The sequence below is a fragment of the Calonectris borealis genome, chromosome 16 (assembly GCF_964195595.1).
Source record: "Calonectris borealis chromosome 16, bCalBor7.hap1.2, whole genome shotgun sequence".
Classification (NCBI taxonomy): Eukaryota; Metazoa; Chordata; class Aves; order Procellariiformes; family Procellariidae; genus Calonectris; species Calonectris borealis.
Genome location: NC_134327.1, coordinates 13270592 through 13295433, shown reverse-complemented (window position 1 = coordinate 13295433; position 24842 = coordinate 13270592). Strand labels below are relative to the sequence as shown.

Below are 24842 nucleotides of genomic sequence, written 5' to 3'. Positions count from 1 at the left end.
CTTCCTGTTTAGAATTAGAGATCCATCCTGCAGCTCAAGAAACTCATAAATAAAGAAATCTATCAGGCTTTGCTGACACATTGAGTAAACACCTGCAACTGAAGTGTCTTGTTCCATCAGAAGGAAATAAAAGTAATTGGTAACCAATTTGTTTCTGCTTTCTTTCATCTGCTTGTTCTTATCTGCAGGCCTTTTCATAACTTCATTCTCTGACAGCCCCCTAAAACTGGATAAGAAATAAATAAAACATTTAAAAATAAGAGAGCAGATCAGCTACTAAAGAAAGGCAGCACTGCTAGTTTAATACGATTCCCCAATGATTGTTTCTCAGTTTTATTGTAACTGTATTTAAGAATCTTTTACATTAACCGAGAGGCTGCTTTAAGTATTGCGTTAGGCTAGATCTGACAGCATAGCAGCAAAGTTAAACTAGTTACAATAAAACCTTATGAATAAGGAAGAGTTTAAACCAAAACCATAAATAAGTTGAAATCCGTCTCTGCTTCTTAAAGGGAAGGGAAGCTGCGAGGTAATAATTCTAAGAAAAAGAGTACAAAGAAAAAGACCGGAACCAAACTTCATCCAGTAGGTAATAAATGTAATAGAGAGGCAGTACTAGAAATGAACCTGGAACAGAGCTTTGTAGAGAGAAGAGCTGTTTTCTCATTTAGCATGAACTACTATAAATTGCTTTAGTAGAATACAGACCATACAGCAAAGTCTTTAAAATTGTATTTTCAGAAGGCTAAAAGAGTGTAGAGAATTGTGTGCTGAATTCTCTCTGCAATGCACTACAGAAATGCACGTGCATGAATTCTGATCAACGCTGAGACTTATATTATTGCCAGAGCAATAACCTCTGCAGGACACTTGCACAGTTATTGCTGGGACTATTACATAAAAGCTAGACTTTACAAAATCAGAACACCTAAACGTCTCTGTTCTAGAATGTCTCTTGTATTCTAAAAGTCCTAAAAAACTCTGCGCTGTGTGCAGTGTGCTAATTTGCGTTATTATATCAGGATATGGCATGCACAGTAACTACCATTTCCAAGTGACAACCTCCTTGCTACAGCAAAACTCCAGCACAGAGGTGATGGTGGAAACAGGCCGGTGAAAGGGCACCAACGGCCCTTTAAAAATATTAAGTCCAAAGTTTCCCTTGGAGTTGAAGGTCTAGTACGTAGCACCGATTTTAATGGTATTTCCTTCTCCCTTTTGTTACCTCAGTAATGATATCTGCCTGCCTGTGTGCTTGGCCCCCTGACTGGCACTTGCAACAGACAACGCTCAGAAGTGCTCCTAAAAGGCTTCTCTCGGAAATACAGGCACTTGACATATTAAAACTAGATGTAAGCAAGCTGGGAGTTAATCAGGATTTAATGCATCTAAAAGCCAAGATGTGGAAGCTGCCCAGTAAGGATTTTACTACTGTATTTCCCCAACTTCTGATTAAATGTATAGTTTCACAGGGGATTCAGAATCACATCAGTGTTTAAAAAAAATCTATTTGATGAATTTATATTCATAGGGAAGAACAGCTGAATTAATTTGGAAGATAACCTTCTTTTACCTCCTTTGTTCTGTTCTCTGAAGAAAGGTTCAAATGTAAGGTCAATGAAATATTAAAATATCAATTTTATTTCCTATTATGCCTCAGTCCAGAGCCCGTTTTACTAAAAAACACATTGCCTTGAGAATTACCCATTATAGAAAGGAAGGCTTTCGCTCTTGCTGGTTCCTCTGTGCTGTCTCTCAATTTTGCTTCACAGAAGTACATCCCCACATCAGCAGAGGTTGGGTTGGTGATAGTGAGTCGTCTCCCAAAACTGCTAATGCCACTGGTTATTTTTACTCCATTTCTCTTCCAGGTCATGCTTAGTCTCTCAAGAGGTCTGCCAAGGTTTAAAAAAAACCCACAAGAATACAACAATAAAACATATATATTACAGAATAGTCTTGTCTGCAGTTATATACAGATTATAAAATTTCTGTAAGTTTTCCACTACATTCGCTATTTTCCCTGACATTCGCTATTAAGAAGTAAATGCATTTATAACTTCTACACATCAAGACTACAGACTACTTAATTGGCGTTATGCAAGTACAGCTAATTGATACGGCAATAGAACTTAAGTGCTAATAATCTGATTTCTCTAAGCAAAAGGAGTAAATACTGATATGGGAATCAGCTGCATGGGAAGTGCTTTCATTATAACTCAATTACCAAAACAATATTAACCATATCAAGAACATCTCCGCCTTCAGAGGGGGAAAGTGAATCAGTTGGTCTTCTTATTATCCGAGGACCTCAACTGTTCACTGCCACTGGAATTCAATGCTATTCAAGGCCAACTGGATGGAAACATAGGAGGAATGCTGTGAACTCTATATTGTGGTGCATTATGAAAAGTTGAGCAATAACCACTGTAAAACGAGAGCATCTGTAATAAATTACTTCATAGGATATTTATTTACTAGGAAGCACAGACTGTTCAACAATATCACCTTTCACATCAATAGGCAATACAGATGAAACATTATTAACCCTTAACATAACTTTTTCCTTAAGATAATATCTGCTGATTGAACACCATGCTGCTTTTCCTTACCATGTGAGTAACAGGTGGGAAAGTAACTCTGCCTATATCCTTATTTGGCCAGAAAAATCAATATGTTTAATTCAGTAATGCTGGACAAACAAGATTATTCATAAGGTTACTTTAAAGAGCAAGCTACATGCTGCATTCTGCTTCAATCATTAAAATAATAAAAAAATGAAAATCACAGAATCATAGAATAGTTTGTGTTGGAAGGGACCTTTAAAGGTCATCTAGTCCAACCCCCCTACCATGGGCAGGGACATCTCCAACTAGATCAGGCTGCTCAGAGCCCCGTCCCACCTGACCTTGAATGTTTCCAGGAATGGGCATCTACCACCTCTCTGGGCAACCTGTGCCAGGGTTTCACCACCCTCTTTGTAAACAATTTCTTCCTTATATCTAGTCTAAATCTCCCCTCTTTTAGTTTAAAACCATTACCCCTTGTCCTGTCGCAACAGGCCCTGCTAAAAATTCTGTCCCCATCTTTCTTATAAGCCCCCTTTAAGTACTGAAAGGCCGCAATAAGGTCTCCCTGGAGCCTTCTCTTCTCCAGGCTGAACAACCCCAACTCTCTCAGCCTTTCCCCATAGCAGAGGCCTTACATCCCCCTGATCATTTTCATGGCCTCCTCTGGACCCGCTCCAACAGGTCCATGTCTGTCCCGTGCTGAGGGCTCCAGAGCTGGACGCAGCACTGCAGGGGGAGTCTCACCAGAGCAGAGCAGAGGGGCAGAATCCCCTCCCTCAACCTGCTGGCCACGCTGCTGGTGATGTAGCCCAGGATACGGTTGGCCGCCTGGGCTGCCAGTGCACATTGTTGGCTCATGTCCAGCTTTTCGTCCACCAGTACCCCCAAGTCCTTCTCGGCAGGGCTGCTCTCAATCCCTTCATCCCCCAGCCTGTATTGATGCCAGGGGTTGCCCCGACCCAGGTACAAGGGGCAAGGCCTGCACTTGGCCTTGTTGAACCTCATGAGGTTCACACAGGTCCACTTTTAAAGTTTGTCCAGGTCCCTCTGGATGGCATCCCGTCCCTCAGGCGTGTCGACCACATCACTCAGCTTGGTGTCATCTGCAAACTTGCTGAGGGTGCACTCGAACCCACTGTGTCATTGATGAAGATACTAAACGGTACCGGTCCCAATATGGACCCCTTGTCACCGATTTCCATCTGGACATTGAGCCGTTGACCACTACCCCCTGGGTGCGACCATCCAACCAATTCCTCATCTACCAGACAGTCCACCCATCAAATCCATACCTCTCCAGTTTAGAGAGAAGGATGTTGTGGGGGACCATGTCAAAGGCCTTATAGAGGTCCAGATAGATGACATCAGTAGCCCTTCCCATGTCGACTGATGTAGTCACTTCGTCATAGAAGGCCACTAGGTTGGTCAGGCAGGACTTGCCCTTGGTAAAGCCATGCTGGCTGTCTCAAATCACCTCCCTGTCCTCCACGTGCCTCAGCATAGCTTCCAGGAGGATCAGTTCCATGATCTTCCTAGGCACAGAGGTGAGACTGACTGGCCTGTAGTTCCCTGGGTCTTCCTTTTTTCCTTTTTAAAAATGGGGGTTATGTTTCCCCTTTTCCAGTCAGTGGGAACTTCACCAGACTGACAAAGTAACTTCCTATGTCCTGCTCAGTAAAGGACAGTGCATTAAAATTAGTTCCTTATAACCCCGCTGCTTTTACAATACCTTGCGCTGGCCACACACTCCAGCATGATTTCGCTGCTCCCTGCTACAACGCTGGTATTCTGTGGAGGGATTACAATGACGGGAGCCACGGTGTCAGACGGGTCTACGGCACCTGCATGGGCAGAAAGAAACCTTGTGAAGACTCTGTACATCTGCAAACGGCAAGGACTGACATGTTCCAGGCAAAGGATCTCATCAAGCGACACAGCTGCAAATTTCACTCTTCAACCTCACCATGGATTTTAATCTCCTCATTAAGGGGAGATCTTCAGCACGACCATTCTCGATGGCTTTCATTATACTGTACAAACACACTGTTTCAATACACCCAGCTTGGTATCATTCAAAACATACAACTCGCAAGAACTACTCCCAGACGGAGTACAGGGGCCATTCTCAAATAGAGAGCAAATAAATTAAGCATCCTAAAGGTTTTCTGTTGTTGAGCACTTTTATTTTTATCAAACACTTGCTGACTTATATTTTTAAGACCTTTTCATGTTTTATTTAATCTTACCCCTTCCATACCATTTCAAAAGAGTCTGCCAATACTCATGTTAGTTCTTTAAAAAGATTTTACACACTGGGGAACAAATATAAAATTAACAAAGCAGCATATCACAGCAACTTCAATCCCTTTTTCTTATCAGAAAAGTAAATAACCCAAATCTGCTACTCTTTTGTGAGGCATCATACTGTAAATAATTTAGCTTATGCAACAGTCAGCAGACACTTAAAAAATGGTAAAAAGGCTGCTTGTAAATTTTCTCTGTATACATTTAGTAAGTGAATTAAAATACCCATGTATTCATAGGTACTTTGCTTCAAGCAACTCATTTGGGAAAGAAAAATTTGCTATTATTTAGCTTGAATAACAGAGTAATAAAATTTTCTAAAGATACAGAATCCAATAAATGAATTATAGGGAAAAGTAATGAAAATAAAACTAAACTGATGAAAAAGCAAGCCAGTTCATCAAATATTTTCTGCAAAGGAGGCAAACCCATGCCCATTATGCAGAATGGGAAACCGGCAAATGCAAGGTATGAAACCTGACGTTTAAGATAATTCCCTAAACAATAGAAAATGCATAGAAGATTCCTTGCTTATCTCACACCTGGCATACCAAAAGCCATTTGACATTTGATTTCACTTGTTGGATAGACAGAGGTTTTGGTAGTGGGGCTCAGACAGTTCACAAGGTTTTACTGATTACTGAATGACAAAATTTTTACCTTTTGATGTTTTTGTAATTGATAGCAAATAGTGTACTACGTGAGATGAAAGCATGTAGTATAATTAAAATTTTACTAATACCACCCACATACCCGAATAAATTCAAGCATCCAAGAATAGTACTTAAGGACGTGGTAAGCACATATTTATTTTTTTCCCATAAATATGCTCTGTTGACCTGACACAGCATCTATATGCAACTCACATGGGATCTCAAAAAACCAAGATTTTAGTAGATTTTACTTCTGCCCAACAACATTCCTGGAAATAGAAAATCTATTTTCTAAGAAGATTTCCATGGTGGTCTTAAAGGTATTCATGGCAGGAATTTTCCAGATAGTAATTGAAAAAATAGAAAACAAGCAGCGATCAGATTAGTAGCTTGTTACTGACAAGAAGAAATAATCTCAGCATTACTGTTCACCACTACTTCTGCGCAAGATGAAGGTTTACAACAGTAAATGCTAAAAGATCAACAAACAAGTTACTAATTTGGCAGTAATCGTTTCTTATCTCCATCTGGAAAAGAGGAAAACCACTTGTTTGACTTATCAGCTCCCCTGAAGAATGGCTCAACCCCACTAAAACCAGCCGAAGAAGAGAAGCCAGCTTTGTTGTAACCTCTCAGAGTTTTCACCATGTGCGAGCAGCTCTTTGTGCAGTGAGCAGATAAGCAGGGGAAATAAAAGTGCACATTACTCCACCTGCAACCAGGAAAATGTAAGATTTTTTTTTACTTTCTTACTGACCGTAACAAGAATCTAAACAAAGTATGCGCTTATTTTCATTTTGTAGCATCCCTGAAACAAATCCATTAAAAGCAGGCTGTTGATAAAGATTTTGAGTGGGTGAACTAATACAGATGTGATACAGAGGGCTTATCAAAATGATTAGGGCTTGGGTTCTAAGTAATATACCTACAAAGGTCAGCTGCAGATATAACAAGCGTATATAGAAAACAACAACATTTCAAAGTATTATCTAAACAGTACATAGAGAGCATGCATATTCCTATTTCATATTCAAAGACAGTTTAAATTTCCCTTTGCAGCACAAAGAAACCACTTGCCATAATTCACTCTGGGCCCGATCCTGCCAACTGAAGCTCAACAGGGACGTTCCCATGGTTCCTTTTGCAGGGGTAGTTTGCAGCTTTGTTTTGTGGCTGCTCAAAATATCAAAGGAGGAATTTAGTTTTACTTTAGAGTAAAAATCTCAATAGGGCTGTAACATGGGATCTGTGTGTCCACCCCATCCTTTCAGAACCTCATCCTTTTGTAAGAAATCCACAGGTCGGAATATCAGAGTAGCCAGGCTCCTAATCTAGATAAGGAATAACACTGTGATTCTGTTTTGATGATGTGACACAGCAAATCAGACTTCAGCCTGGCTGTGGAAGGTAGAGAGCTATTCAGAGAATCAGATAATGAAAAACTACCCAGACTTTCCAAGTTTCTTATCCTACCTGTCAATAAAGCCACTCCATCCCTCTCCTACCTCCTAATGCAGTACGCTGACATGATTTTACTTGACTGGTGCTACACTAAAATGCAATGCAGAATGTCATTGTTAGTAAACAGACATTTTCTTTGAAAATCCTTTGTAGAAAACAATTGAATTTTTTTTCTCCTCTTCACTGTTCCTTTTTTGCTTCATCAGACTTTTTCTTGTCCCAGTTATCTAGGTCTCTGCTGTTTCCTCCTGGCTTTTCATCACCTCTTCCTTCCCTGCCTCCCCTCACTCAGGCAGCTTCTCTGCACTCGTCACCGGCCCTTTCCCCTCCCTGCCATCCCATGGTCCCCTATAGATGTTTCACATTATTTAAGAACTGCTCAATTTCCCATCTATCCTCTATTTTAATGATTGAGCTTCAGTTTCTCTGATTCACGCCCATTAATAGGAAATATTTATTAAAGACATTGAAATGGGAGAGCAATACAAATGCGTACAAGAACACAGTTAGAGTGAGATGAAGTGGCTAACAGGGGACCACCATTCCCACCGTATTCTATATTTTAAGACAGAAAAGATCTTTCCTTTCCACCTGCTTTCTGAACCCCTCCTCTCCGTTAAGAAAGCAAAGCAACTCCAGAACTGTAGCCAAGGGACGCCTCACTAGTAGACATAATAAGTCTGTGGGGAACTTGTAGGAAGCTGCAGAGGCAAGGCTGAACGGCACTGAAGAACACTTAAGGGATGTGCTCTTAATCTGATTGTAGTCCTTAATAGATGACTGGACAGAAGGACTGCCACAGGTAAGAGTCCTAATCCAAACAGAGAGTTTTCTCCAAAAAAGAGCACGTTCTGCTTTATTTCACATTATATCTATTTTAGCCACAGAACTCTCAGTATTTCCAATCTTCCCTCTGCTTCTAAACCTTCTCATTATAGAATCATAGAATCATACAGGTTGGAAAAGACCTCTAAGATCATCGAGTCCAACCGTCAACCCAACACCACCATGCCCACTAAACCATGTCCCTAAGCGCCTCATCTACACGTCTTTTAAATACCTCCAGGGATGGTGACTCCACCACTTCCCTGGGCAGCCTGTTCCAAGGCCTGACCGCTCTTTCAGTAAAGAAATTTTTCCTAATGTCCAATTTAAACCTCCCTTGGCGGAACAAACCTCCCTTGGTGCAACAACACTGTCTTAATTATTACCGGTATCTACTAGGGCCCAGTAACTGAAGTGCCTTCAGGATCAGCCCCAGCCAATCTTTGCAGCTTGACTATCATAACACCAAAGATTCTGCCTCACAAGTGGAGGGACCTTATCTTTGAGCTGTTTCCCATCCCCAGCTGCTCATGAAGGAGTTGGTGAACTGCTTCCACTTACCACCCAAAATATTAAGGTAAATTGGCACAAGTATTATTTTTCCATATTAGACTTTTTTTAAAAGGGGGGGGGGGGGGGAGCCAAAAAAAAAATAGAAAAATGAAGACAAAAAAAAAAAAAGAGGAAATGGAAAGGAGAAGATCTGGAGTTTTTGTCCCTCTAAACATAAACTCCTCTCCAGACAGTGGCATTCAAGAATCTGGCAATTCTGCACAAGGCAGAGATATATTGAGGGAAGAGAGAAAAAGAAAGAGGGAGCACCTCTTGCACAGTCTATTTGTTTTTATCACCAGTGGCTGTGTATGACTGCACAACGCTGATCTTGGATCACACTGCTCTTCCCCCTTCTCTCCTCCCATCTGACCAAGAATGAAACCTGTCCCAAGTGGTCTATAACACTAATTTTTTAATACCGATGAGCTATAGAATTTTTAATTTGTTATTTAAATACAATAATTATGTAGACTGCCCTATTATCTCTGAAAAGACAGTGTTTTTATCTCCCTACATATATTGCCATGTAAGGTACAGGGAATTTTAAATACTGTAATTTACAGTTTATAAAGATCACAGATTTTATCAAAACCACTTGGGTGCTTAATTTTCCCAATAGAGGTGAAATCTCACTCAGGCCATATGACGGAAGATACAAAACGTGCTTTCCCCTTCATCAATGTATAAACATTAGGTTCTTTCCCAGATTTTACATTATGGCATGCACAGTTTATCTATATCTGTGTTTGTGGTGCAGAATATGAAGAGCGTTACTTTAATGGATACTCAAATTCACCTCAGAGAGATACAGTGAAAACCAGCCTTAATAAAATGCGTGCAGAAGTGTTTATATCTTGAAAAGAAGTAATAGCTTAAGTTCAGACTCGAGAAAAACGACAAGTCTTATTTTTGAGGTTGAGCGATTAAATTGCTTATAGGTCCCAAGCCTTTCTAGACACTTAATGCAAACAAGGTGACCATGAGCAGGAGGAGGAAGGATTGCCTAAATAATCACCCAGATCACCCTCATCTACTTAGCATGGAGCAGAGCCTGGAACGTGACGTTGACTGCTAGTCATTCCTACCCTCAGTGTCAGTTACTGCTGCAATTACTTCTCAGTGTCCTGTTTTCAGCGAAGAAGGAATCCCACAGGAATCAGCATCCAAAAATGGATTCACTTCTTATTATTATGAAATTTGTCTAGGGGAGAAAAACACTTCGCAGAAAAGATCACCAGTAGACTACCCTCAAGCTAATGGAGAAATTGAATACTTTAACAGAACTTTGAAATTTATAAGTTAACCTGGGAGAAAAAGATTAGAAAACTTTCACCATAAACTTCCTACAGACTTTCAGACTTGCACAGTATGCATAAATGCCTTCACAATTACTCTGCAGGATACATGCAAAGCTTCGTGTTACCAAATTATGGTAGAAAAAAGCAGAATAGGAGATAAGAGTTCAATACAAATAGCAAAAATATTACATATAAATAGTTCAACATTATGGCATCAAGAATGTGCAATTTCTGCCTACGTAACACAGAATATGAGAAAAGAGGAGAAATACCAATCACACGGCATCTCAAGATTGCTCGAGGGAAAAAAAAAAAAAAGACTTTAGAAATACAAACTATCTAATGGACTACATTTCACTTTTTCCAGGTGCAGACTGCAGATGGTTTGGATTATCAACCCATAATGGACTAATGCTCCTTTCCCTTTCCAGTACAAGATACAAAACAGGAATTGGATCTTGATCAATAATAGATTAATTTCCCTTCCCCTTTGCAGTACAAGATGCACAACCGGAATTGGAGCCTGATCAACAGACTAGCAAACGCTGACAACCACCTGCGGGCACAAGAGAGAAGCATTATGCAAATAATGAAAAAAAGTGTATTTCTCAATCATAAAACTCCTAAAACATGGCTTGTCTATTTGTTCCCTACTTATTAGAGTGATTATTAACAGGTTCTACAATGAAAGAGTGTTAAGATAATAAAAGTCACCATTTCATTTTTTCACTTTTATTGTAGCAAGGACTGTATTCATTTTCAAGAAAAGGGAAATATGTGATGCTGCTGTGCACTACTGTGCAGGTCTCTGCTCAGATTTCTAGACATAAAGAAAAGACTTTCCTTTGAGGATTCTTGGTCACATTTGTTTAGTTTGATGAGTAACATTAAAACTCCAGATGGAGTTTGAGTCAAAAGTATGTGTTTATAAAATAATTAGCAATCTAATGGTACAGAGTTGCTGTATGAAGAATTATGACTTTTCAGTACCCGAGGATATCTTAAGACTCCTCAAACATGTACGTATTAACATAATTTCTGATCCCGAACCTTTGAGAAACTAGACTCTAGACTTAAAAAAGTAAATAAACAACAGCACAAAATCTTAGCTTTGTGGATCAAATTTATAGTGAAAATGGCCTAGTTGTTTGAATCAACCACAGCGTGTGGATTCTCATGTATATGGTCCTCATCTTGATCCAGACATCAGGACATATGAATAAAACACCAGATATGAAAAAGGTTTACAAAACACAATACAAGCAAAACAAGTGAATGATCTAGGTCAGTTATATTTATTGCCTCAATATACTCTTGTCAACGTGACTAAGCTTTGCCCACATCAGATCAAACGTGATTCATTTCCACTGCAAGTAAAGTAAACAAACAAAAAAGGTGAATAAAAGAATAAGAACCAAACAAAATACAGCAAGTAGATCACAAATTAAATAGCCAGTGTATGAGAGGGAATACGGTAAAGAGAAGCAATTACAAAAGATTTCATCCACACTTGTTGAGGAAGCCTTGCATAAATTAATCTTGACTGAATCACCCATGTTGTAAAGCAGCGCCTGAAAACCTGCACTCCTTCCTTTTCTATCCACCCCTTCTGGGCCCATGTGATACGCCGTATATGTTACAACAGTACTGACGCATTTAACTTTGAAAAATAAAGTTACCCAAAGAAATTAACCTACAAAATGTGTGATCTACCCAGTCAAGCTTGCAATTCTGCAAGCAGTTTAAAATGCACTTAATTTCAGGTACTTGCTGCTCGGTTTGAAGAGAGTGAAAATACTCACATTCCTAATTTAAGTAGATATGTGATATTACAGAAACAGAGCCTTAAAGGAAAAAGCAGGAAAAAATATATTAATTATGCAAAATGTTGGCAAGAAGATATTTTATGTGTATGGAGCTTCCTGCTAACCCGTGTTTGGAGCAGAGGACTAGAAAGCACCTCCTGGGTGAGCCTAGTTCCCTGTCTCTCTGACATCCTATCATGCAATCCTGTTTCTGAAAGTACTGGGGCCTGTGGTAAAGATATTGAGGTTTTTTAATGCCACTTTTCTGGTTGGAAAGTTTCCTATAGCTTTGTTGTTCAACCTGTTAAAAACACTCCTAATTTCCAGATTAAATGTATTTATGGCCAATGTACCCCACATTTGTTCTTCTGCCAAAGCTGTCCTTTAGCTTAAATAGCTGTTTTCTCCCTCTGTGAAGTTTATGTCCTAAAGTATTTATAGAAAACAATCATACTCCTTCATAGTCGTAATTTTACTTAGCTAAACAAGCCAAACTTTTCTTGTCTGACAAGTTTGAAAGGATTCACTGAAATATATACAAACAAAAGAATAGGAGCAAGGGTAGGGAAAAAAAAAAAGCTAGCATGACACTACAAATGTTTCCAAATGTTTAAACAAATAACAGCCACGTTTGTAACAGCTTTTTTTCCCCTTTGTAAGGACTTTCACACAGATTGCAAGAGCTGTTAGTTTTAGCCCTAGGGAAAGATTAATGGAGAACTCAACTTTATCCGTAAGATGACTTATACCCTTTTGTGTGTAGATACTACAGCAAAGAGGAGCTTTATATATTTTATTAGATAAAACAGAGTCTAAAATACAGGTTGAGAAGCTTCTAAAACCTTGTAGAGAGTATTTAGGGTCTATTCCCGGGCATAAGGAGAGACAGGGGCCTAAATACAGTTGATTTACAAACAGAAAATATATTTCTGTAAACAACAAAAATACTGGAGCGCCCAAGCAGAGGCACCATGGGCGCGATGGTTCATGGCGACACAGTCTCTCCAGCTTGTCTCTCACCAGTTCTGCTCCATAGACTGGGATAGGGATGGGAGATCTGGCTTTTTTTCCTGATTTTGCCCTTTTTCTGCAGGCCATTAAGTGCAGGTGACCCAGCGACTGCTATTTGGGGGTGAGCCCTCCACAAATCAGACTTGTTCCTCCTCTTTTCTACTACCTGAGGTCTACAAACCCACTTTGTATTTTAGGACTACTTCAGAAATAAATTTCTAGTGTTGTCCCACGTAGTTGTAAGGAAATTAAGCCACTGCTTAGTTACACAACTCCCTGTGATGATTCAGCAGCTAAATTCAAAAGCAGACCAAATTTCTGCTCCAACACTCTGAAATTCCCTTCTCACAACTCCTCATGCAAAAAGAGCAATTTGGAAGTTCAGTCTCTGTCACTGACCTGACCTTCCCCCATGCACAGTCAGGGGTTTCTTTCTGCCTAGAAACTTATCATCCAGCACATCATTAGAGCTTTTAACATGAAAAAATATATAGCCTCAAGCTATCCTAGCTAAAGAACACTCAGGTGGCTTTTCAATTCACCAGATAGCTTTAATATCGGCTATATAAGTGGATAGAGTATGTAATCTTATTCAACAGCAGTTAAAAAGGGGGGAAAAAAAAATATCCATGGTCTAGCAGTGGAATCTATTAGCCTCAGAGTCATCTTCAAAGTGATGCGAGAGGCAACAGGTAGAGCAGCCCGCTGCAGCCAGCGGCAGGGCGAGCGGCACCTCTGCAGCCAGCATCCAGCATCCAGAACCTTTGGGTTTTTAGCAGTATAATCCAAAACATGCTTATGTTTAAAAAGATTTTAAAATAACTCATCAGTGGAAATGATTTTTAAGAGGCTGTATATTTTTACGATGCACTTTAGTGCGTCATAAGAGAAGCATCCTTTTAAATATAAACAGGCATGCCTTTAGGAGGAGGAAACAGGTTTGAGGGATGTGGCAGCGGTTGCATGGATTTCTGCAGCAGACAGCAAGAGTCGCTTTCTCCTGAGGTCAAAAAGGAACTTTTAACATTTTACAGCCTTGGCGCTTCACGTATCTGGACATTTACCACTTGCTTTCTTAATAGAGGTAAATTAAGCTAATAAACCACACATCAGTAATTGGATGTTAAATAATCTAGAACCGCCAGTTAATCATAATATCCAGAAATGCAAAATTCAGTGGTGAGAGAAGAGCTGAGAGAAGAAATGAAGAAGCAAAGCTGAGCTGCGGACACGGCTGTGTTGCAGGAATCAGAGAACCACTGCTATTTCAGATGCTGCAACTCTCACCAGCAGATTCTGGTTTACTGTCAAGCAGCAGGAAAGAATGAGAAATGGGAGACAATAAAATGCTGCCCTCTATTTTCAAATGTATCTTCATACGTGGCTTCTTTTTTTTTTTTTTATAAATGCATTTCTTAACTCCTTACTTTGGCACAAATAAAATCACACAACTGACAATCTAGTTGCTGCTTCTCCTACTTGTAACAAGTTTAAACACTCTTCTACTTAGAAATAAAAGGGTGGTAACAATAAAAAAAAAAAAAGAAAAAAAAGACACTCTCATCTATCTTTCACTGGACTTATATAAAGAAAAGCAGCTGCAGCAACTTTAGGGGAAATTATTTAAGAAATGCCTTCAAGAATTTATTTTATGAAAACAATAATTGAAGCACTATTTTCACAGAGAAGATTTAAGATTAAATATGCTCTGTAGAGCATAAAACAAATACGTACAATTGATCATATGCGAGTTTCTAAAATTATTTCTTTGTAGCATCTTTTTAAATGAACCTGAAGTTGTGGTGCAGTACATTGGAAGCAGCCACTTGCAAATTTATACTGATCACCTAACAAATAGCCCTGATAAAGCTAAAATTAATACTAAACTTCTCAGGCTCCAAGTTTAAAAAACGTTGGAGCTTTCTAGCATCAACTTAGATTCAGAAGAATGCTATCAGATACCTGGCAAATACATTAAAATAATAAATATTATTGGATTATAGAAATTTCCTTAGGCCTGGACATCTACTGTACCTGGCTGCTTGTTTAAAAATCTGGGATCTTTCCGAAAGATTGAAGAATTTAAACCTACCCTCACTGAGAATAAGCAAAAGACACATCTGAAAGTGTTCCACAGTTGATTTGTCTTCCACAACGAAAGGAAGGACTTCTGTGTCATAAACATTTGGTGCCAGTAAATACGTACAGGCCACCAAATCGGCCATCATTATCCAAAAAGTGTACACAAGAGACACTCAGTTAAAGCCATGCAAGTACATTTTTGCAGTTACTGGATAAGCAAAGTGTTGATCAAAGCTTTCTCCAGAAAATCCACTCTAAGAACAGGGATTAAAATTCGCTACATGTAAACATCATTTGAACTTTAAAAGGAGAAAAAAAAAAATCAACCAAATTAAAAACCTGTCCTCAGATCCTAGACGCTACAGGCACAGAACAATTTATGAAAGCTTAAAGGAGAGCACTTCTACAGACATTCATAACATTGAACTAAATAGGCAGTTTTGTTCTTTGTTGCTGAACTACTATTCAAACCAAGATGCACTCACTGAGCAGCATTTTAAGCTCAAGGTCAACTCTTGCTGCATTCTATTTTTATATATATATATGAAAAACATGTTTTGGGATCCAGATTGCTACCTTGCTCCCAAAGGTCTCCTATTCCAAGTCTTTACATAAAGAGAGCAGATCTGAAAAACAAGAAGATACCCCACAGCCTTCTTCTAACAGCTAACTCAACCAAACATATGGAATGACTTGTCAAAATAATATTTTGAGAAATAGGTTATCAGGGGCCTCAGGTCCACTCCATATGGTCTAAAGTTCTCCATCCCCCTGACCATATCATGCTACTTTCTCCCCTTTCTGCTATAAAGGGATACAATCCTTAATAAAAGTAGAGCTGTTCAGGTCACAGAAGCAAATGAAATTTCATTTACATATTTAGAGTACTGTAAACTAAAAATCATGCACACAGCAGAGCTCAGATTCCAAAGAAATATTTTTCTGTTGAAAGAAAGAATTTTTCTTCCTCTTTATAGCACAAATGTTCTTCTAAATAAAGCGAGGCTTTCCCTTTGCAGCCTTTGTGATTATCAATCTTTGGTTATTTTATAATATAAGGTTGCCTCAGACCCTCAGCAGGGAGAAAAATACACATTGCTGTATTTCCTCTGTAGCAAGAACAAAACAACTGCAAAAGCAAAGAATGTTCCAAAAGAGCAAACAATAACCCAGCTAAAGAAAGTCTACAAACTTATTCATTCAAAAATAATTCCACAGATGGATAAGCATTTAATTTTCTGAAGTGAGAATAAACCAGCATCTCTCTTCTCTGGAAGATGGAATAGGTTTTTGTATCTGCCTATTTATACACCGTACACAAATGCATGCTCAGAGAATGCTGCAAGTACTGTAAAAAGAAATCTAAGGGGAAGTTATTACTCAAGGCTCTCTGTTAGTATTTCTGCAGCATGGGTAGCGTCAGCATTGTTAAAAATAAATTGTTAGTCGTACCTACTTGGCCAGTACAAATGCTGTTTGCATTAATGTACTTATGATTTCCTATCTGCTGCTCCCAGATAAGAGAGAAGTTTAAGGCTATGATGTCTTTTCGATCTTGCATTGACTTCTTCCCCTCTCAGAAAAGGGCTGGGTCGCTGTTTTCAGCTCTATGGATGGTAAACAGCCTCTCCTGCATATGACAAGGACTCATTGCTTTGATAGTAAAAAACAGAAGCTGATTTCCACAGGGTGCTTGTCTCCCAGCTCATCCAAAACTTTGCATTTCGTGCTGCTGCTTATTTGAAATCTCTATGCTCATAATATGACACTAGGATGTCACAACAGAATTACAGTTAATAGGGAAAATTAGGGGGAATAAATGAAAGATAAAATGAGAAAATGGTACATTAGGAAATGTGCCATTGTCTAAGACATGAATTTATATATTTTTGAGATACAAGTGACATCTATTTCATTTTGTTTTAAAAAGAAATAAATTCATCCCTAGGTTTAGAAACATGCTGTCACTTTCCAAAATGTCCTTGGGTTACCAGTTCGAAATTAATTGGCAATGTGCCAATGTGTTCCCCATGTGCCGAAAGACGAGCCGGCGGGGAAGATGACCGGCCTGGCGGAACAGAGAGCTTTGGCTGGAACTAAGAAAAAAAAAGGAGAGTTTATGACCTTTGGAAGAAGGGGCAGGCAACTCAGGAGGAGAACAAGGATGTCATGAGGTCATACAGGGAGAAAATTAGGAGGGCCAAAGTCCAACTAGAACTTAATCTGGCTACTGCCGTAAAAGACAATAAAAGATGTTTCTGTAAATATATTAGCAACAAAAGGAGGACTAAGGAGAACCTCCATCCTTTATTGGATGTGGGGGGAAATACAGTGACAAAGGATGAGGAAAAGGCTGAGGTACTTAATGGCTTCTCTGCCTCAGCCTTTAATAGCAAGGCCAGTTGTTCTTGGGGTACCCAGTCCCCTGAGATGGAAGACAGGGATGGGGAGCAGAATGAAGCCCCCATAATCCAAGGGAAAATGGTTAGCGACCTGCTACACCACTTGGACACACACAAGTCTATGGGGCCGGATGGGATCCACCCAAGGGTACTGAGGGAGCTGACAAAAGTGCTCACCAAGCCACCTTCCATCATCTACCACAGTCCTCGCTAACCAGGGAGGTCCCAGTTGACTGGAGGTTAGCAAATGTGACACCCATCTACAAGAAGGGCCGGAAGGAGGATCCGGGAACTACAGGCCTGTCAGTCTGACCTTGGGGCTGGGGAAGGTTATGGAGCAGATCATCTTGAGCGCCATCACACGGCACGTACAGGACACCCAGGTGATCAGGCCCAGGCAGCATGGGTTTATGAAAGGCAGGTCCTGCTTGACTAACCTGATCTCCTTCCATGACAAGGTGACCCGCTTAGTGGATAAGCGAAAGGCTGTGGATGTTGTCTGCCTAGACTTTAGTAAAGCCTTTGACATCATTTCCCACAGCATTCTCCTGGAGAAACCGGCTGCTCATGGCTTGGATGGGCGTATGCTTCGCTGGGTAAAAAACTGGCTGGATGGCCAGGCCCAAAGAGTTGTGGTGAACGGAGTTAAATCCAGTTGGGGCCGGTCACAAGTGGTGTTCCCCAGGGCTCAGTATTGGGGCCAGTTCTGTTTAATATCTTTATCAATGATCTGGACAAGGAGAGAGAGTGCTCCCTCAGTAAGTTTGCAGACGACACCAAGCTGGGCGGGAGTGTTGATCTGCTCGAGGGTAGGAAGGCTCTGCAGAGGGACCTGGACAGGCTGGATCGATGGGCCGAGGCCAACTGTATGAGGTTCAACAAGGCCAAGTGCCGGGTCCTGCACTTTGACCACAACAACCCCATGCAACGCTACAGGCTTGGGGAAGAGTGGCTGGAAAGCTGCCCAGAGGAAAAGGACCTGGGGGTGTTGGTCGACAGCCGGCTGAACATGAGCTGAACATGGCCCAGGTGGCCAAGAAGGCCAACGGCATCCTGGCCTGTATCAGAAATAGTGTGGCCAGCAGGAGCAGGGAGGTGATCGTGCCCCTGTACTCGGCACTGGTGAGGCCGCACCTCGAATACTGTGTTCAGTTTTGGGCCCCTCACTACAAGAAGGACATGGAGGTGCTGGAGCGTGTCCAGAGAAGGGCATTGAAGCTGGTGAAGGATCTAGAGCAGAAGTCTGATGAGGAGCGGCTGAGAGAACTGGGGTTGTTTAGCCTGGAGGAGGCTGAAGGGAGACCTCATCGCACTCTACAACTACCTGAAAGGAGGTTGTAGTGAGGTGGGGGTCGGTCCCATTTCCCAAGTAACAAGCGATAGGACGAGAGCAAATGGCCTCAAGTTGTGCCAGGAGAGGTTTAGATTGGATGTTGGGAAAAATTTCTTCACTGAAAGGGTTGTCAAGCCTTGGAACAGGCTGCCCAGGGAAGTGGTGGAGTCACCATCCCCGGAGGTATTTAGAAGAGGTGTAGATGTGGTGCTTAGGGACATGGTTTAGTGGTGGACTTGCAGTGCTAGGTTAACGGTTGGACTCGATGATCTTAAAGGTCTTTTCCAACCTGAATGAATCTATGATTCTATGATTCTATAATGTGCGATTAGGCAGAACACAGCAACGTTGTTTAGATTTAATCAACCCATTTTATTCAGATCTGCTATCCGGATGGTAATGGGCTGTGTTAGTGCAGAACTATCAAACGTCGGAGCAACTAAAACAGTAAGAACATGTCACAGGGTCCACTTGACAACAGAATTGTCGCTTGCTTTCCCTCATACACATACAAACTCCTAAAACTACTTACACAGAATGAAAAAGGATGAATCACCTCATTTATACACAGACATCAAATGCATTTAGACATGGATTAAAATTATACTAAGCAGCTAAAACAAAACTGGAAGCCAGGGTGGGAAGAGCTGGCTGTAGCTAGCACCCGGAACCTGAATTCTGTAGGGGATGCCCGTTAGCCTACAATGCTGAGCTAGTTTTGCCTTGTTCTGCTTTGTGACTTCTGTCCAGCTTTTTGATTGTGGTAATAGTTCTGCAAACTTAGTGCATGCCTACCTATCTTCAGTGAAAGAAAACACTAAATGAATAAATCGAATGTAATATCAAAAGCTAGTCTTGACCTCTATACAAGCTACTGAAAACACCCTATGGAGTGTCACATAATTGATTATCTCCTCTCCCCTCCCTTCTTTCAAGAGTAATTATAAAGAAGAGATTAAGGTGCGCCAGACCATTTGGCTATTCAGGAGCCAAAGAGTTTTACAGCACAGACCAGATTTAAGACAGTAAAATGTGTTACCTACTGAACCACAAAATCTCTGAGAAAACTCTGAAATACAAGCAGCTTTTTGAAATAAACCACAATCCCTTCCTCCTACTGCCTCCAAAGCCTGTAATGCCAAACCAAAAAAAACCCTGAAAAAAACAAAACCTGGTGATATATAAAAATAAAAGCACAACTGAACCATTTTTGACATTTCTCTATCACTCTTAAAAATAGTAATAATCTTGAGCTATTGAAGTTGCTGAAAGAAAATAAAAATCAATGCATTTTCACTTAGCACTTTTGAAAAAGAAAAGGATTACTTGGTATTTCAGCAAAATGCTCTAAAGCAGCTTTGTAACAGAGTCCACCACAACTTACAAACAAAGCTCTTCATACTCAAGCATTTACTGCACCCCAGAACTTGATACTTGGAAGGGAATACAGGCAAGACTGCACTTCCCAGTGTAAAGTTACTGGTACCAGTACCATGTCCGGGCTGCATAACCTGCAGTGTTCTGGGGCTCTATAAACAGCTGCCCTGTGCTCTCATGTGGTGTACACGTAAAGCAGGGACTTTAGATGTATCCACTGAGGATTTTATCCATTTAATAAAGCAATTTATTTCACATAACATGGAAATTGCCTTGGGTTTATGCTTTCATTGCTTACCACTTAGCTTCAATCCAGCAAGCAATGATGCACAAATGGGGCTTTGTTGTTGATTTTTTGGGGGTTTTCTGTGGGTTTGGGGTTTTTTTTGGTGGGTTTTTTTTGTGTTTTTTTTTTTTTTAATAACATAAATGGAAAAATTTACAAGCTTCAACTTCAATGTGTACCAAAAGGTCCGGAACTGTAGGCTTTTAAGTGTTTCTCTGCATTTCCCATTTTTTCGGCTGGTCACAAATTTTAGGTTTGTAACCATGGGCAGGATAAAAATGACCAGATTTCTGATAGGCATTAAGAATCTTCTGCAAATCATTTTAAAACTACTCAAAGCTGCTTTGAAAGTAGTAAATGGTTGAACCTTCCCTTAATACAGGCAGGGTGGACATAAAATTGTATATTTTATAGTGAATCACACATATCGCTCATAATAATTAATAGCAACAGCCAATGTAAAAGACAACAAGAAAAAATAGCATCTTGCAAACAATCTGTTTCTTATCTCATATAGGAGAACTAGAGTCACCAAAAATGCTTTAAAACAAATGTTTTTAAATGCTAACAATTTTTCTGTTGTTTCCGATTCCTCTCTGTGCACACAAATGCATAAAATGTAAAGCCCAGCAAAAAGGGAAAGCGGAACATTTAAAAAAGCTGATTTAATTCTGCACAAAACCTTTACTCCTACCATTAAAAAGTACAATTTATTACTACTGGAAAGCGTAAGAAGTAGAAAGTGCTCTTGAAAAATAATAACTGCTTCTACCAGCACACCAGAGACCTCTACAGAAGATGTAGGAACCATTATCTCAATTTTACGTGTGGTGAAAATGAGGCAAGGACAAACGTTACTGAAATGAGGCTACAGCAGGTAAAAGTCTGACCTGCTTATTACGACCTTTTAACATTTTAGGCTACACTCAAATACAGGATGGAATTTTTTTTTTCTTTCCAATATCCAGCTGGAAGAAGAAGATGCTATACAATATCCATGGGGATCTTGCAAGCTCTGAAGCCGTTCTCACACTCCCTTTGCAGGTCAGTTTTCAGTTGAAAGATTTGTTAATGTGATATGGCAATCTAAATTAAATTCCACTGCAAATTTTCAATGCTGGACAGTTATTCACAGCATCTCTGGTCAACAGCAGACAGGGTAGGGGAAAAAAGACAGTGTATTCTCCCAGGTTTTATCATAGGCAATGCCAGTTTGAGAATAAAACAGGCAATTTGCGTTCCTCAGAGTTATTGTTTCAAGCTGCCTGCAGACTCTGGCACATGTCATCACACCAATTTAACTGAGCTTTAGCTATTACAAGCATTACAAATGAATGTCTAAACCCTAGATCATTACGTATGTTAAGGCTATTCAAACAGCAGGTTACACTCTAGTGTTAAAAGTCTGCTTTCCTGCTCCTCAATCTCTACAGTAATTTTCTGCCATATCTTTCTTTTGTACTTTTTCAAAGAGATCAAATGTATATACTCAACATATTTAAAAATAAAAAAGCCAAATGAAAACCAGTCTGAAACGTTACAGAACATGGATTGAGTCGATGTGTAATTCTGCTGTTAGCGAGCACTTGGACTCACTCCCTGCCCTGAGATCGAGCCAACAAAGGAGCCCGCGGCAGGAGTGAGTGCTGTCCTCAAGCCTCTGAACTGAGTCCTTCCAGGATGCAAACTAGCAGCATCTCTTTGCCTTCCCAATTTTCCTATGAACAAAGACGTGGCCAGTGTCATACACTCAAAATCAACTCTTGGCTGCTATTTACTTCCACAGAGCAGTTGGAGGAGCATCATCCCCAGCTGGATCGTGGGCTGGTGCTGCCAAAAGGCCAGCGTTGGGGCCTTGGAGTCCACCAGCAGGCTCTGCAGGCTTTTCCTCCCTCCTGGGTGTCACTGCCCGTGGTCAAGGTCAGCTCTGATATGGTGCAGCTGTATAACCTTGGATCAGGCTACTGGGAAAATAGCTAACTTTCAAGAGCTGCGTGAGAAAGAGCATCCAGGGCCTCCACCCATTGACAGAGGACCTGCATTTAAACTCAGGACCTTGGTCCTTGCCTGAGCTGTGTTGTAGGTATGCTTGCGCCCAGCCTTGTATCTCGCCGACTTGACCTTCTGGCTTTAGCTTGGACCTGCCTTGTCACTATGGATTTGTCTGGTGATGACTGGACGATTGGGCATCTCTCTTCTTCAGACAGTGTAGGACTATGTCCCTGGTCAGGGAGGACCTTACTGCTGCCTTGCTGTCACTCTCAGCTCCTGCCTCTCTTGCGGACCAGCTTGCCCTTGCTGCTCCCTGACAGACAGTACTCAAACAGCAGGCTCAGGATTTGAGACTTTCACATGGTAGCAAGGCAGGTTAATGTATTTCTTAAAATCTGAAACCTCACTAACTTATTGCTCAGATGTAGCCCTATCTGTAACCACTTGGGTTAGAAGCTCAAAAAAATTAAGTACAGATAATGAAGGGAAATACAGCAGCATCAAACACACACATAAAAATAAGGACCAGCTACCTGACCCCTGAAAAAGCCTAAGACTGACCCTTGGTAGCCAACAGCAAGCGATATTCTCTTGCCTCAAAGAGCATTCTTCTGAAAACTAAAAAAGAAAATGATTGGACTCAAAATTGTTAACTTAAAATTTATTTTCCAGCCTACGTGCGTCATTATGGTCAATGATAGACCACAAACCAAAAGGGTTAAATGAGATGCTGGGTAAACTGCTGTTGCTTTGCTTATCTTTTGAGTGTATCGCTGGCCACAGCTGGATGAGCACCCTGCATATAACAGACTAGGTGGACAGGGCCACCGGCATATCTCTGGTGAACTACATATACTAGTGACACTAGTCACTAGTGTCATTCAATTTTTTTTATTTGCACATAAAAATGGTTTCTGAAGACATAACTTAGGATGAGTTTGTTTCTCCCTAATCACTTGATTACCACAACCAAAAGTTGGAACTGGGACAAGAGTACTTAGAGAGCTTAAACGACAGATGTCATCCCATTTCTGAGAGGATGTTAAAGGATATTCAAGCAGAGATACGACTTTCTCTTTAGCAAGAATGAAAAATAAATTGAATTTTCTCTCTGTAACCTTTATGAATCACAGTTTCCCATTCGTCTGTGGTGACAAATTCCTGTATTTCCCAGAGGAAAATACAATTTTCCTTGAGGAAGGGGAAGCAAAAGAGAAGGTGAATCAAAATGTTTTGATTCTTTCAGTTCTTTCAAGGACCGCTTTCTAAGGAAACAACTTGATGAATTCATGCATATGGCTGCCCTTTCCCGGGGGTCTTGTACCTACAGATGTATCTGCAGAGTGGGATTAAGTTCCCTAGGCCATCAGAAAAAAAAGGGACACATTAAATACATTACTAGTTAGTACATTACTAGTTAGTACATTACTAGTTAGTACATTACTAGTTAGTACATTACTAGTTAGTACATTACTAGTTAGTACATTACTCTCTGGCGTATCTTTGACGACTTGATCCATCAAAAAACTGTTCCTTCTAATGGAGGAATATTAACATGAATTTGATCTAGATGCTCTCCAGCCCTCTCCAGACGTTCTTCTGGCCACCAAGTTATTCCTCTGCTCGCTGACAGAGTTCACACTGAGCTGTCTCAGTAAACACATACATGTATATATCTGTGTACATTTGGACAGCTTTAGGGGGGGCGTTTCTTACTTGACCAAGGACTAAGAAAACCAGCGAGTAAGCATACCCTGAATGCTGGGGATGCACAGAATGAGCTGCCTGGTTTCATAAAAACTCCTCCCCTTCATGAATACCCCTCATTGGGGGGGGGAAATCTTTTTAAGAGACACGTTATTAACTTACTATCTTTTATAATGAAGGCTAGAATCCTCAACCCTTCTCATAACATTACAGAAAAGGCATCCAAAGATGAAAGGGCATGTTCAAAGCAGCACAAATATATGTTACCATTATTTGATGATCAGCTTCAGGTTAAACCTGTCTACCTTGAGACTGGAGATTAATAGTGATAGCTTCTTTTAATGACTGTAGAAATGCCACAGTGCCTGCCAATAACAACTTGAGCAATGAACAGGTTGCTATAGAATGTATTGTTTATGCACCACTGACTGCAATCTCTATACAGAAAATTTAATAGACCCTTTTCTCCCTCTCAGCAAGCCTATGTGGTTGGGGATTTAGAACTGCATTATTCCTTATGACCTGACTTATTCATCATGTCAATCATAGTAATGATGTGTCAAAATTATCACAATTCTGAAGCTTTCCTTTTATCATAATTTTGAGAGTGTTCTTTCTCAGCATTATAAGTACATATGACAGAAGAGACATCAGAAGCACAGATTTCATGCATGGCTCTAACAAAATCACAGGGTTAAATAGCTACTTATAGAGCCAAAGCACCATGGAATAACTTCTTCCATTTTTCTAATTCAGTTCTTGTAATAGCAGCTAGACACACAGCTGCAACCGCAATTAAGGAGAAAAGATGGGGAATAAAACCGCACAGAGTCAATTGTCAAAGGTCAAATTAAGATGCTGGAATTTGCCCGTCCTGACCCACCTAACACCATGCAGTTGGCCTTCTGATACCACCAGTCAGATTTAAAATTACAACTTTAGCAATTAGTAAGACTGAAGAATTAGACAAGCAAGTTACTTATTGGTGAGCCTATCCTTCCCTGTCTAAACAGAAAGCTTTGTCAAGGACTCCAGTTAGGGAAGGGAAAATAATGCAGATGGAGGGATTTAGCCCTTGCTGAAACAGAAGTTTCAGACAAGTGTGCATGCAAGGTCACAGCCAGGCTGATGAAGGTGACTGTCTCGGCAGCTCAGGTGCAGCGTTCCTCAGAGCAGGTTTC

The 24842-nt window shown here is 40.4% G+C and overlaps 1 protein-coding gene across 1 annotated transcript in view; it reads right to left on the bottom strand.

The window, feature by feature from the left end:
• Positions 1-24842, bottom strand: part of SDK1 (sidekick cell adhesion molecule 1) — a 419426-nt gene that overhangs the window by 156978 nt on the left and 237606 nt on the right. The window contains exons 6-7 of the mRNA XM_075165332.1: positions 4300-4411; positions 1705-1895 (exon numbers count right to left, since the gene is read on the bottom strand). Of these exons, the coding sequence (XP_075021433.1) occupies positions 1705-1895; positions 4300-4411 (303 nt within the window). The remainder of the gene's footprint in view (positions 1-1704; positions 1896-4299; positions 4412-24842) is intronic.